At 33.2% G+C, this 14,482-nt stretch overlaps 1 protein-coding gene across 1 annotated transcript; it reads left to right on the top strand.

Moving 5' to 3' along the window:
- Positions 1-495: 495 nt before the first annotated feature.
- On the top strand, positions 496-13,941 carry LOC113862715. The gene is made up of 24 exons (XM_027495855.1): positions 496-877; positions 1,649-1,720; positions 2,425-2,468; positions 2,746-2,857; positions 2,944-3,015; positions 3,471-3,533; positions 3,790-3,867; positions 3,967-4,059; positions 4,238-4,357; positions 5,211-5,297; positions 5,485-5,694; positions 5,805-5,852; positions 6,441-6,695; positions 7,176-7,282; positions 7,990-8,234; positions 8,699-8,767; positions 8,884-8,948; positions 9,069-9,238; positions 9,379-9,457; positions 9,799-10,054; positions 10,693-10,738; positions 12,529-12,637; positions 13,119-13,181; positions 13,667-13,941. The coding sequence occupies exons 1-24, from the start codon at positions 560-562 to the stop codon at positions 13,745-13,747; spliced, it is 2,862 nt and encodes a 953-aa protein (XP_027351656.1). The 5' UTR covers positions 496-559; the 3' UTR covers positions 13,748-13,941.
- Positions 13,942-14,482: the final 541 nt, after the last annotated feature.

Raw genomic sequence — 14,482 nt, 5'->3', positions numbered from 1 at the left:
TGATCATGTATCGCCAGACGTTTTGACGACACTCACAATTCACCCCAGGCAGGGAATTTCTTATCAAATAACCTCATACGGATAAAATGTTTTGATTTTAACCCTATTCAGACGAAAAACCCTCTGCAAAACTTTCAACTTATTAAATAAATAAATAAATTATTAAATACTTTATATTTATAAAATAAATTTAATCTCAATACTAAATGTATAAAATTTTTTATTCCATAAAAAAATTAAAATATATAATTAACTCTCTGTGAAATTAAAAAAAAAAAAACTGCATTGGATGCATAATCTATCCATTCTATTTTATCTGTATTGCCGTCCGAAGCAAAAACAGAGTTGCTGTCGTGAGCAGTGATGTCCACATGCAACCACTTCTGTGCTTTGCTTTTCTCCATGGATTCATATACCTTTCACAAATTGTTATTTCATTCTAATAATGATAATAATATAATAATATAAATGTTCGGCATCTTCTCTCTATAACATGACAGCATAAGTAACACTGTCACATAACATTAACGTCAACACACTCACTCACATCACATGCTCCATGGCCTCGTCATCACTAACCAGCACTTCCTCCAACTTGGCCCTTCTCCGCCACAACGGCGGTGGTGCCACTCGCTTATTGGCCTCGCCCGGTAACTCTCTCAAACTCTTAAGGTTGAAGCGCACGTGTCATCATGCCACTCGTGTGACTTCTGTGCCACGTGCTTCTTCACGTGAGGTGGCGGTCGTTGGTGGTGTTGTTGTTGAGAAGGGTAAGGAGGAAGGGAAGGTGTTGAGGGTTGGTCTCATATGTGGTGGTCCTTCTGCTGAGCGAGGAATTTCCCTCAATTCTGCAAGATCAGTTCTTGATCACTTGCAGGTTTAGCTTTTCATTTTCTCTGTTTCAACTATTAAATTTTGATATTGCATGTCATAGCATATTTAGTTGTTTTTATTTTTATTCATTTTTTCTCTGTATATAACCGTGTATGGTATAGTTTGTAGTTGTTTAAATAATGTCTCTGTAGTTTTTTTGAAATTTTATTAAACCTTGGATTGTTAATAAAACTTAATTGTGCTCTTACAAGTTAATTATGTTCTTTCCTTAATTAATTGCCTTCTATGTTCTAAGATTATTCTCAGTGTTTCGTGTTTGAAAATCGTTTGAGAGGGGGCAAGCTAAATTGAAGTATGTTTAGACTACTATGTTGCAATTCAGAGAGTGTGTAGTGTTTACTCTGTCTTTCTCCTTTTTGTTTTTGTTGTTCTAACAGTGAGTTGTGTATTGGAGTCGTTCTTTTTTCTTTTCTCTGTTTTATTTTTCTTTTGAGCTGATTTTTAACATCTAAAAGCAAAATTCCTTTGTCGAAAAAGTAAGCAATTATTACAGTTTTATATATTTCATGTAATATATACCTGCTTTCTCAATTAAATCTTACCACTTTTGATGACTTAAAATCATCTTTGATGTTAAGGTTTTTTTATTTTATTTTTTTTCATTGAGAAATAAAATAAAAAAAGAGCTAGGTGTGTAGAGAAACGGTTCCTTTGAAAATGTATAGGCTAAATTAGGAATTTGCTGAGGGGTGTTTTCTGTTTTCTTTATTTCTTTCTTATTTATTTGTTTCATTTTTTTGTTGGTATCTGACAGGGAGATGATTTAAACGTGAGTTGCTATTATATTGATTGCAATCTCAACGCATATGCAATTTCCTCTGCTCAGGTTAGTATAATATATGTTTCCAAAAAATTTGCTGCAGGAACTTTTTTTCTGTTGGACTACAGCATTTCATAAACTGATGGTTATATATTATATATAGCTGCGAGCCAGCGAGAAAGTCTGATCTTAATCATGCTATATTCAGGTATAATGATTGGTTAGGAAGTAGAAAATTTGAATCAAAACCATGCTGAACAAGTCATCGTTTCAACACAAATATGGCAAAATACTAGTTAAATTAGGTTCTTCTTTGGCCTACTTAATGCTTCCTTATTCCTTAAAAACGTTGCTAGTAATATGCAATTCTAATTTAATAAATTCCACTAAGAAAAAATAAGGGAACTATCTATTTGATGATCACCTCTGGGATCTGGTTTGAGAATTTCCATGATCTCTTATTTGAGGTTATGTCTGATTATCTTATAAATGTGCAAGTTGTTTTCCTGTATCTAGTTTTGTTGATTGCGTTTTGGGTGTATAAACTTTCTATCTTTGCTATTTTTGCTAGTGGTGTTGCTTCGAGTTTCAACTATCTATTGCTGAATCGATCACATTCTTGATTTAAAACTACAAGGCCATAGTTTTTACTGTTAAGTTTTAAATAACTTAGTTCAAATTGAAATGGAAAACGAAAAAAGATTAAAAGAAAAGGAAAAGTTGTTTGTACCATCCAAGCCATTCTTCTCATTTCCATATCTTGTTTACAGGTATATTCCAACACCCCTGCTGATTTTGATTTTAAACTTGAAAGGTTAGTGTACCCTTTCAAGTTATGGAAAATTACAATTACAGCAAGTCTGGGTAAAAGTATTTCCAATTTAGGAAAACAAATTGTTAACAATGCTCAAGGATTATTGATTTAATAATCACTTGTATGGTTAAATGTTCCTAAAATGAATATGTTTTTACTAATAATTCTTTCTTCATAATTTTCTCTTCAAAGTATTGAATTAATACTCTTAAAAATATAGTTTGAAATAATTTACCCCTGAAATTGTGAGTAAAGATGGCACTTGTTGAATTTGCAGCCTTGCCCAAAGTTTCCCGACTTTGACTGACTTGGCAAAACATCTAGCTACAGCTGTGGACATAGTATTTCCAGTAATACATGGTCAATTTGGTGAAGATGGTGGCATTCAGGTGAAGTATATATATGAGGAATTTCTCTTGGTTATAATGAACTCATGTATTTATGAATGGTATTTTTCTTTGATAAATATTAATAGGAATTGCTGGAAAAGCATAATGTTCCATTTGTTGGCACGGGATCAAATGAGTGCTGCCAAGCATTTGACAAGGTACAGGACATATGTATTTTGTTATGTTTCTTCTCGTATATGTTTTTTGTTCCCTTAAATTTGAGCTCTAAAATTGATTTACATTTTCTTACCCAACATAGTTAGATTAGGTTCTATATTTTTAATGATAATCATTTATGGAGAATTAAGTTATTTGAAATCTTAGGCCAAATCCTGAAATACACTTGAAACTTAAAGGCCTTATTTAGGATTTAGATTATGCAACTTACTAACTTTTGGATGCAAAATTTTGATGCTAATTATGCTATATGAGAAAATCAATGGGAAAAGCTGTATGGACTATGGACACTTTAAAAACTTAGACATCCTGAATTTACTTTATATACAGCAAGATGATCACTTTCTTCTTCTCCTCTCTTAATCTTTTGCTACTTACTAGTCTGACTTTGACTATAGCTCTGACACTAATCTTTTTCCCTTAAAATAATCGTCAGTATAAAGCATCATTGGAGCTCAGGAAGCAGGGATTTGTAACAGTACCCAGTTTCTTAGTTCAGGTATAATAAATTGTGTTTTGACAAGGATATTGTCTCACCTTGTAACAATAACTAAATGTGTGTTATACAAGTTTGTATGTTCTAATGTTTTTAAATGTTAGATAATTGGATGTGCAAGCTTAATGGAAATGTTCATCTATATTTGTATTATATAAGATTTAACTCACATTTAATTGTTTATGAAATTGTTTTTTGTCTTTAAACATCAATTCATCCATATTTTCTTATTTACTTATAACATTTTGATGTCAAGTAGGGGTATGAAGCAAACAAATCAGAGCTATCACAATGGTTTAAAAAACACCAGCTGGACCCTGACATGGGGAAAGTAGTGGTAAGGCACTTGATTTAGTTAAGTCATTAGCCATTCATTGTTAATTCATTGGGAAGCAGTTTCTTATGCGTATTGATGTTATAAAATTTGATGTTTCAGGTAAAACCAACAAGAGGAGGGTCAAGCATTGGTGTAAGAGTTGCATATGGTGTGAATGATTCTCTTGTAAAAGCCAATGAAATTATGTCTGAGGTATAATGTGACAACTTCTATTTAAGAGCTATAAAGAATATGCAGAAAAGTCAAGGAGAATGATTGAGAAAATTAAAGAGTACATTTTCACTAAAAGTATATTAAGTAAAAAAAAAATGTACACCAAGCATAATATATGTGCACTTTTGGTATTGATCATTGATTTTGAATGTGATAGGGAATTGACAGTAAAGTGCTAATAGAAATATTTCTTGAAGGAGGGAGTGAGTTTACAGCCATTGTCCTTGATGTAGCATCTGGTTCAGATCGTTGCCCTGTTGTACTGCTTCCAACTGAGGTTTGTTTTGTTTTTTCTCCCTTGAGATTTTCTGGTTTATTTGCTGCAATTCTAAAATCTTCATGCTTGTTACATTAGTCTGGAGGGGAAGTATATTAAAAGAGACAGAAGAAAGTATCAGTTCCGGTTTGATTTAATGGAATGAACATGGTGAGAATGATAAAGGGAAAAGGAATGAACTAAATCTTTGAAAATCTTAAGGATGAGAAATGATCATTCTTTAGGGAATGTGAATTTTACTATTCCCTCCGAAATTGAATGAAATGGTCATTCTATTTGAACTAAATTGATTTGAAATTACCTTTATGCGTAGTCTTTTCTAAAATGACAAAATATCCTCTGCGCCCACTCCTGCCACAATCACCATGCCAACTAAAATATAGTTTTGTCGTTCCAAAATATTTTTCCTATTCTTATTTAATTTGGTGTAACAATTACCTAATATTGGTTTGGAATGGAATAGTCATTCTTTTCTAGTAACTGAATAAGATATTCAACTGATAAAGATTATTCCACTTCTTTCCTTCTCATTCCCACTAAATCATTCCAGTGAACCAAACTGGACCTTGCTGAGTTCCCTTTTCAAAAGTATAAAATGAAGAAGAAAATGAAAGGAGTTTTACACTTGAGCAAACATGATCTATTTTGGAATGCAGTTCAAGGCCGTAATTGAACATGACTTATGACAGAAAATTCAGTATAATAGTTGGAATTGGTTGTATATACATGAGAATTTCAGTTCTGTAGCTGCCAATGTCAATGTGAATTTACTCAAGTAGTTTATACATTGCAATTGGCTATTGCCTAATAAATATTTTATGTTCATTAGTAATAGTGTAATTTAGATGAACAGGTAGAGCTTCAATTCCGTGGCGCAAATGATGTGAAAGAGAATGATGCAATATTTAATTACCGTAGGAAGTACCTTCCAACCCAACAGGTCAGTGGCAGTGTGAATATGTTATGTATGCATGCAAGATATACTGCACATGCTTGCTTGCTCTTTAAAATGGTGCAGCAAGTGACATGTTTTTGTTCGTTACCTTCAGTATACTATATTTAATATCTTGTTTCAGCTGATGTCCGCTGGTATCTTCCTAATCAGATGAAGCATATATTATCTGCAGGTGGCTTATCACACTCCACCACGATTTCCTTTGGATGTAATTGAGAATATTCGCATAGGAGCATCTCTATTATTTCAACGGCTTTGCCTGAAAGATTTTGCACGAATTGATGGATGGTTTTTGCCAAATTTAGGTTCCAAGTTATCATCTTCAGAAAGAGAGTTTGGAAGGACTCAATCTGGTACCATAATATTCACGGACATTAACCTGGTGAGATGATTTTCTTCTTTAGGAGGAATACAGTTTTTTCTTTAGCAGTTTTACTACTAATTTTGGTTGTTCACTACTGTGCTAAATGTTCAAAGCATTACATGTTTCAGATCAGTGGCATGGAACAAACCAGTTTTCTATTTCAGCAAGCTTCTAAGGTACTTATGGTGTGTCTGCATCATGTTTCTTGCATTGAATATCCATAGTTCCATACATTTTCTAGAGGTATTTCTGTCATAATTTCATGTGTCTGTAGTTGGTCTGTATTTATCTGTGTTAAATTGACTTTTCATTTTAGTGTGTTTCTAAGACATGCTAGATTTCTTTTTTCCTTTTATGGGGCATGCTGGAGCTACCTAGTGTTACATAAATGTATCTCCCAAGTCCCAAAACCCTGAAGTGTTAAAGGTAAGAAGAGACGAAAAATACAATAGGAGGATTTTATTATTTGCCACACAAAATACATGAGTATAGTCCACTATTTATAATAGTTGTATAATGATCCTTAACTTATATCAAATAGTTGCTCTATTATGTCACTAAATGTCAAGTGGTTACAAACCATAAAATACTGTCTTAACTAAGAAATTATGGTTCTTAACTCACATTTACTTAACATTTCATCTTTGTAACCCATTCAACGTTTTATTTTTTAATTATTATTTCTAACGAAAAGCACTTCTAGATGATAAAATTGATTGTTTTTGTTTTTCTTATTTTTATTACCTAAAAATGCTGTTATTCAGGTTGGTTTTTCCCATACAAACATCCTTAGGAGCATTATTCACCATGCTTGCTTGCGGTTTCCCAATCTTGCATCAGTTAGCGGAATATCAGGTCAGATTCCAAGCAGATCAAAATCCTTTCAAGTTAACAAGTCATTTTCTCGCCGTGAAGGAGCTCGAAAAGTTTTTGTCATTTTTGGAGGTGACACATCGGAACGGCAAGTATCTCTTATGAGTGGTACAAATGTCTGGCTCAATTTGCTAGCCTTCCATGATGTAAGTGTTCACAATTAGGAAGAACTTAAAGTTACTCTTCAGTTTACATTTTAGAAAATGCTTTGGTAATCCATTTACTGAAGTTTAAAGTGTCCTCCAGCTTTAAATTTTAATGTTCTTTTCTTTTCAATTCTTTTAAGAAAAATGGATGTATAAGCATTAATTTGATTTTATTGATTCTTATTTTGTTTGAGCTATTCCCTATTTTCATGCCTTGAAAATCATCATGTGTTGTGATGTCACAAATATAACTCACCCAAAATCTTTTGTTTTTTTTGGAGGGGAGGCCAAGTGGGGAAGGGATCATTTTAGGGAAGTGTTTTCATATTTTGGCTTATATTTTAACAGTTGATACAGACTATTTGCCTATGACTTAGAAGTAAGAGCTGTTGCATTCTGTAAACTTATGGCAATTACTACCTGAAAAGATTAGTGTCTGTATGCACGATATATCAGAGACTAAAATAATTGTTCTTACAGCTTGAAGTAACTCCATGCTTGCTTTCCCCAACAAGTGACCATGCATCTAATGTCAATATGGGAAAGAAAGCTGACGATGTAGGGAATAGAACAGTTTGGTCATTGCCGTAAGTATTGGTTTTTTCTCTACTTCAGGATTTGTCTTTGATTTCTGGATAAGCATATGGGAAACAAATTGTTGATTTTAGAGTTGTAAGACAGATATAAAACTATTCCTAGACTTCCACATGTTATTATTTTAGGAGAGTTGGTCATTGGCATGATATCAAGCCTCAATGACCAAGTGAAGAAGATTGATCTTTGCCACCCCCATTCTTCATAATTTAATTAAATTTCAAGACCAAGAACAATGGAAATGTATACTTCAGGCCCAAAGGAATATTGAATGAGGAAGTGTGTTAAAAGATCAAAAACCATTCTTGAACTGCTATCTAATAGCTCAAGCTTTTAAGAGAGTTGTTCCTTGACAAGAATGTTATATTATGCTTTCAAATTTGAACCTTGAACTAATTACTGGCATGAGGTTTTCCTTTGGAATTTATTTTTGTGTGTGCATGTTTTCTCTTGAACTATATTATGCTCAAGAAAGTAAAAAATCATTTTTCTTAATAGGATTATCAAATTACCAACTACAATCCAGAAATGTCTCCAATTATTGGTACATTCCAGTTTAGAACCAGCAATTTATCTACAAGAGCTTGACATAGGCACCCATTCCATTATTGTAATATTTGTGTTGACTGTGATTTATGCGTGTGACCTCTTCATAATGTAGTTGGAATGAAATAATTCAGTGGTAATTATTTGTGTATAGATATTCTCTTGTGCTACGACACACTACTGAGGAGGTGTTGGCTGCATGTATAGAAGCAATTGAGCCAGAGCGTGCTGCAATAACATCTAACCTACGGAAGAATGTAATGAATGATCTCATGAAGGGCTTGAAGGATCAAAATTGGTTCACAGGGTTTGATATAGCTGATGAACTACCAGCAAAATTTTCGTTAAGACAATGGATCAAGTTAGCCAAGGAAGTCCAGGCAACTGTTTTTATTGCAGGTATGAAAACCAAATGGTGTTCTCTAGTGATTAAATTTTTAATTTCAGTTTCTTCTTTGATGCTTGATAAAAGGTTTTCATATTCACTATTTATATTTTATTGGAGATGCACTCTTAGCTGTCAAAGTCAACATGGTTTGTGCTTCAGGGATTATCACAAAAGTCAATTTCATGTGATGTTTCTAGATATTCACAAGTTTCTGTTCTTAAGCTAGATCCAGGAAAGGTTATAGGGGAAAAGATTGTTAGGTTCATGCAGTAAAGCCAATGATAGTCATATGGTAATATGTTTTGAATTTGTTTAAAAAGGAATCTCATTATTCGTTTAAACAGTGATACCTACCTGAATACATTATTCTAACAGTTGTTTAATGATTTAAATGTGTCGATCAACTTTCATGGAATGCATGTTTATGGAACTGATTGTGTATGTCTTTACAGTGTTTGCTCTTTGTTACTTATAGTGCATGGAGGCATTGGAGAAGATGGCACGCTTCAATCTTTGCTGGATGCTGAAGGAGTGCCCTACACAGGTTTGTTTATAATATACACTTAATATATGAGACTATTAAATATAACGATATCCACTACTCAGGTTATACATAAAATTTTTAGTGTCTTTTGTTCTCTTTTTTATCTTCGGTTGAAGGTCCTGGCGCAATGGCATCAAAGATTTGTATGGACAAAGTTGCAACTTCTGTTTCCTTAAAACATGTATGTTTCCCTAATTCAAATATATTTTTATTAAATATCAAGAACACTTCTCTTACATACCACTTTTCTCAATTTTACTTGTTTCTCTGACTCTGCATTATAATATCCTGTCACTAAAAGCTTGCAAATTCGGGAGTTCTTACCATAAATAAGGACGTCAGGAAAAAAGATGCTCTCTTTAATAATCCCATAAATGATATATGGGGTGACCTCACCCAGAAGCTACAGTGTGAAACATTATGTGTGAAACCAGCAAAAGATGGATGTTCAACTGGGGTTGCAAGACTATGGTAGGTTTATCACTTGGTTTGTATCCCTGTTTCATGATATTAATAATTAAAGGTTATTGAATATTTGATTATTGTATGCTTATAAAGGATTACAGGAATTATGTTTTACTACTTTACTGGTTCATTCTATTTTCATTCAGCTGTTCCAAGGACCTAGCAATATATGTCAAAGCTCTGGAGGACTGTCTACTAAGGATTCCTCCAAATAATTTATCAAAGGTATGGGATAAGGAATAACATCATGTAGTCATCAAGATCTCATTTGTTAAGGAATTAGGGTTATAATATGGAGGGGATGTGAATACTCTAACTCTGATACCTTTTAATGAGAGTGTGAGGAAGAAAAAACACTTTCTAAAAAAGGGTAATGACTAATGAATGGTATGGTCCTAACGAGTATTTATAGTATTTTTGTGCCCATCATAAGCGTAATATACTGTTAACATACAGTGCATTACAAATGTTTTTATTTGTTCTAACCATTTTTGGATTTGGCATTGTACATGAGCTCTTCAACTTTGACTTTATGATTTTTCTTCTCTTGCTTGATTAATGTACAGGCACATGGTATGATTGAGATGCCAAACCCTCCTCCAGAACACTTGATCTTTGAACCTTTCATTGAGACAGATGAAATAACTGTGACATCCAAACTTAAGAATGAGACTGGTCATGATCTCATGTGGAAAGGGCACAGTAGATGGGTGGAAATAACAGTTGGTGTCATAGGAAAACATGGATCAATGCACTCGCTAAGTCCTAGTGTAACTGTCAAGGAAACTGGCGATATTTTGTCTCTAGAGGAGAAGTTTCAAGGTTTGTTTTCATAGAATTACCTAGAATTTAACATTAATCTTAGTTTTATGGAAGGTAATTGCAATTAACATGGCCTTTATGCAAGTTTTCTTAGCTTAAATAAAATCAATCACACTTGGAGGATTTCCATTGTAAAATTGAAGTGGGAAAAACATAGAAACTACAGGATAATGCTAGAAAGTAGCATCCATGCTCTTGTAAATTATTCAAGTCATGAAGTTTTTGGTTTCTGTAAGGAAAATCCTAAACTTAAAAGTTGCTGGAATCAAAGGATTTTTCAGATAATATACAGTATATGGTGGTCATGACTCATGAGAGAAGACCAATAGAGGCTTCAATGAAAATAGTGAATCAAATGGATGTTAGTAGAATTAAAAGTGGGAGAGGAAAACTAAGAAAACTGTAGGATTATCCTTTGCAAAGATCACTACTTAATGGTTTTACTACAAATATGGTTTTAATAGAGCACAATTGTGTTGATTGAGCCATAATTCTTTATTTTTGTTTTTTTTTTGTTAGTATTTATGATCCCCCTTATTCTATCTTTAGTTTTTAGTTTATAATTTTCCTTCCATTATCATGACTTTATCTGTTCACAGTGGTTCATTTTTATCCTATATTTGTATATTGCTTGGCAGGTGGGACTGGCATCAATCTGACTCCACCTCCCTTGTCAATTATGAGGTATGTTAAAGAGATTCCACATCCCAGTGACAAAACCTTTTATATGGCTCATAATTTCTTGTCTACCTTGTTTTTTGACGTTTATCACTACATTAGCATTGGAAATCAATATTTGACAAGTGCTTAGCTTTTTGATGTGATAAGAACTCATTAAGAGCTGATTCTATCAGTTTGCTGATGTTTAAATTCAGCACAACTTGTGGCAGGGTTGATGCTTTCTACCCGATATCAACTTAGTACCTTAACTACCATTTACAGCTTGGCTGAAATTGGAAGCATATATTCATTTCTCAGTTTGATAATCCACACAACTTCTAAGCCACATATTTTTAGGGGAAGATAGATATGGATCAACAGGTTATAAACATCTAAATTTTATAAACAAATAAATATCTCGTCCATATTTATTTTTCATGCTTGAAATACTTGTTTTTGTTGTCTTTCTATGATATTATTGGTTCCCTGCACCTCAGTTGCTGCATTCCTAAGTATTAAGTAAGTGCCTTGAGAAGTTGCTGAAATAAAGTCCAACTGATATTCCAATTGATTGAAGCATGATAACCATTCCAGTTCCATCATGCAGCCAAAAATAACTTCCATTCCTCCTCTGCAAATGTATTGAGAACCCAAGGTTCTATTGAAAATTATACTATTGCAAATGGAAGAAGCTGATGACTATCAAAGTTTTTCACTACCTTTTGCAGGGTCTAGTCTTTTATGTCAAGAATTTGATTCCATTTCTTAAATTCGCTTTTTGTCATCAACTCAACTGAATATGCATCACCTATCTCTTCAATCTGTTCTACGATATTAATTGTTCCCTGCACCTCAGTTGCTGGGTTCTTCTATGCTTCTGTCTTTGTATGCTCTTTCCCAATCCTTTGGGTCACCTTTCATATTGCGTTCCGTCATTTTTTTGAGTGCTGCGATGGATTGTCTCATCAAATTCATCTGTTCCTTTGTTTCCTGCTGCATCTCATCAAATCGCTTCTCCAACTTCTTGTTTGAAACCATCTTCTTGTTTTTTCCAAGATTTATGTCCAAGAACTTGATATTCCTTCAAGAATCTCACACAGCTCAACCACTTGAGTGATGAAAATTTACAAACACTCCAGGTTGAAATCAACTACTAAAAGGTTGAAAGCAAGAATTGAGATGTTTCCTCACCCATAACTCTGAATCAGAACTCTAATGCCAGTGGTAGAAACTGGTATCTTTATTAAGAAATACAAGAAGAAACTACCAATATGACCGAATAAAACACACACTCAACAGTTCTTCAAGGATTGCATCTCCTAAGCCAAAGACCCTAATTCTCCCACAATTGACAATATGTCTTATTTACAGAGGCAATATGTCTTATTTCTTTTACAATCTCAACCATCCCAAATTACTAACTAATTAAGGTTAACTAACTAATATATTGTAACTAACTAATATGACCCTAACTAACATTATAGCTAACTATTAGTGGGGGTTACCTAACAATAACCTCTTAGTAATATTGATCACTATATTTGTTGAAATACATTGCTTGGTAACATAAATCCAACTTCTTTTTCACCTACACTTAACGATGGTGGTGACGGCTGCAATTGGCATTACTATGCTTGACACTGGTCCAAGATTCAGTGTCTATGGGATGCAAATTTCCTAATTTTGTATTTAGGTGGACATGTGTAAAGTTCCTTCATGTGTCATTTTGTATTTGCCTATTTATTTTAGTCAAATATCTGTAGGTTTCTTTGAAGTGATTTTGAACGACATTTATCTTTTTCTTCTCTTTACAGTGAGAATGCTTTGAAGAGATGTAAACAGCATATGGAACTCATTGCAAACACTTTACAATTGGAAGGGTTTTCACGTATTGATGCATTTGTCAATGTTGACAGCGGAGAGGTTTGTTGAACTCCTTGTTGGGACATGCTTTCCCCCTTCTCTTTCTCCTCAAAGCATTTCTATTATCTATCCCGTATATTTTCATTCTTTTCCACATTTTTCATCTGTCTATTTGCTATCTACTCAATCAAAAAGGTATAGCCACAGTATAAGACATGCGTCAATGGTCTCAAAAACAAAATATATTTCAAGCTTCTTAGAATGATTATAAAGCCTGTTGATGTATTCCTAACTATCAAGTACTTCGGTTATTGAGATGGCTTTAAAACTCCTATAAGAAACTTCAATTGATAACCGTTCCTTTTTTGTTTTTTTGCTGATATATGCGATCTGCATTGTTGTGAGAGTCTATCCTTATGATAGTGTCATCATCAAACATCAACTCATTGAAGTCAAAAGATTACTTTGTCTTATACCGGAATTTGTTTGTTTCAGTGATTTATCTTTCATCTTATACCTAGAGAACTTTCAATATTTGTAGGTTTTGATTATTGAGGTAAATACTGTGCCTGGAATGACACCTTCAACTGTTTTGATTCATCAGGTGAATTCTTACCATGATATTATTATTTTTCTTTCTTAATTTTTTCAAGTGTGTGAACCAGGTACTCACAGAGCATGTGCTTTTGTCATATAAAGGTTTAATTAGGGAATTTTGTGTTCTACACTACATTTAGAAGCAGTTGGCATATTGTAAAGTCTAAATGACCTGAAAATAAGATGCATTATATATATAGGAGACATTCCGAGTGAGAAGAGTTTGTTATTATGAGAGGTGAGAGACATTAATAATGGTCATTGGATCAAAATAAAGAGCTTAGACTCTACTATTCACTTTCTTCTCTCTTTTGTCAATGGTCATTATTAATGTCTCACAACTTTCACTTGAAATGCCTCATATATATATATATATATATATATATATATATATATTTGAAGCATCTCTACTCAAGTCATTAGACAACATAAGAACAAACACCTGTATATTAGTTTTATGATTCTGACTATATCATTTTATGCATATCTCAGGCACTAGCAGAACAACCACCGTTGTATCCTCATCAGTTCTTCCGTAAGCTTCTTGATTTGGCATCTGAAAGGTCTACGTAAATCTGGTTAAAAGATTGTTTGCATTGTTTTCACAAATGTTGTTATCACTTGAAGTTGTTGTGTAGCAGCAGACAACATTCATTTTCCTCCTGCAACGTGCTTCCCTTCATAAATGTGAAACTTCAATTTCATTTTTTTATTGCTTCCCTTCCAAGTATGTTTTCAAATGCAATAAGAGATTATACAGTTTGTGGCATCTTAAACTGACTTTGAAAAAAATATTCTAAATTTGATTTCAACAAGTAATAAAGGCTGTGAAGTGAAGATTGTATGGCCAAAAACACGTCCATGGGTCATCAACAAATATCGAAATGAGAACTCACTTCAGTCCATCAGATGGCAGGTGTCTGTCATTCTCTATCACCCCAAACCATTAAATTATTATTTTTCTCACATTTTTCAATAAATAACTTGAAGACAAAAACCATTAACACACTGCAAAGGAAAGAGTGAACACACCATAAGAGGAGAGAGAAAATCGAAGTCATTCTCAGCCATCAAATGCATGATCAAATATTGTCTTGCACAAGGGATATTATATTGTGGCTGATGAAGGGTATAAATGAGATGAGATATCCGAATTTAAGTTTCACTTATTAAATACTTGTTTAACTTTTTTTAATTAAATAAATAAGGTTAAATTTAAAGTTAAGTTTGATTATTTAAAATAAGTCTAAGTTTATTTTTTATAAGTTTGAAATCTACATATTTATATAATTTTGACTTTTAAGAGTT

This window comes from Abrus precatorius, unplaced genomic scaffold, assembly GCF_003935025.1.
Source record: "Abrus precatorius isolate BTA unplaced genomic scaffold, Abrus_2018 Scaffold3, whole genome shotgun sequence".
Lineage (NCBI taxonomy): Eukaryota > Viridiplantae > Streptophyta > Magnoliopsida > Fabales > Fabaceae > Abrus > Abrus precatorius.
This window is presented reverse-complemented; position numbering and strand designations above follow the sequence as displayed.

Coding starts and splice junctions, on each gene's coding strand:
- LOC113862715 (XM_027495855.1), top strand. CDS start 560: ATGGCCTCGTCATCACTAACCAGCACTTCCTCCAACTTGGCCCTTCTC. Junction 4,060..4,237: donor CCAATGAAATTATGTCTGAG/GTATAATGTGAC, acceptor TGAATGTGATAG/GGAATTGACAGTAAAGTGCT. Junction 10,739..12,528: donor CCTCCCTTGTCAATTATGAG/GTATGTTAAAGA, acceptor TTCTCTTTACAG/TGAGAATGCTTTGAAGAGAT.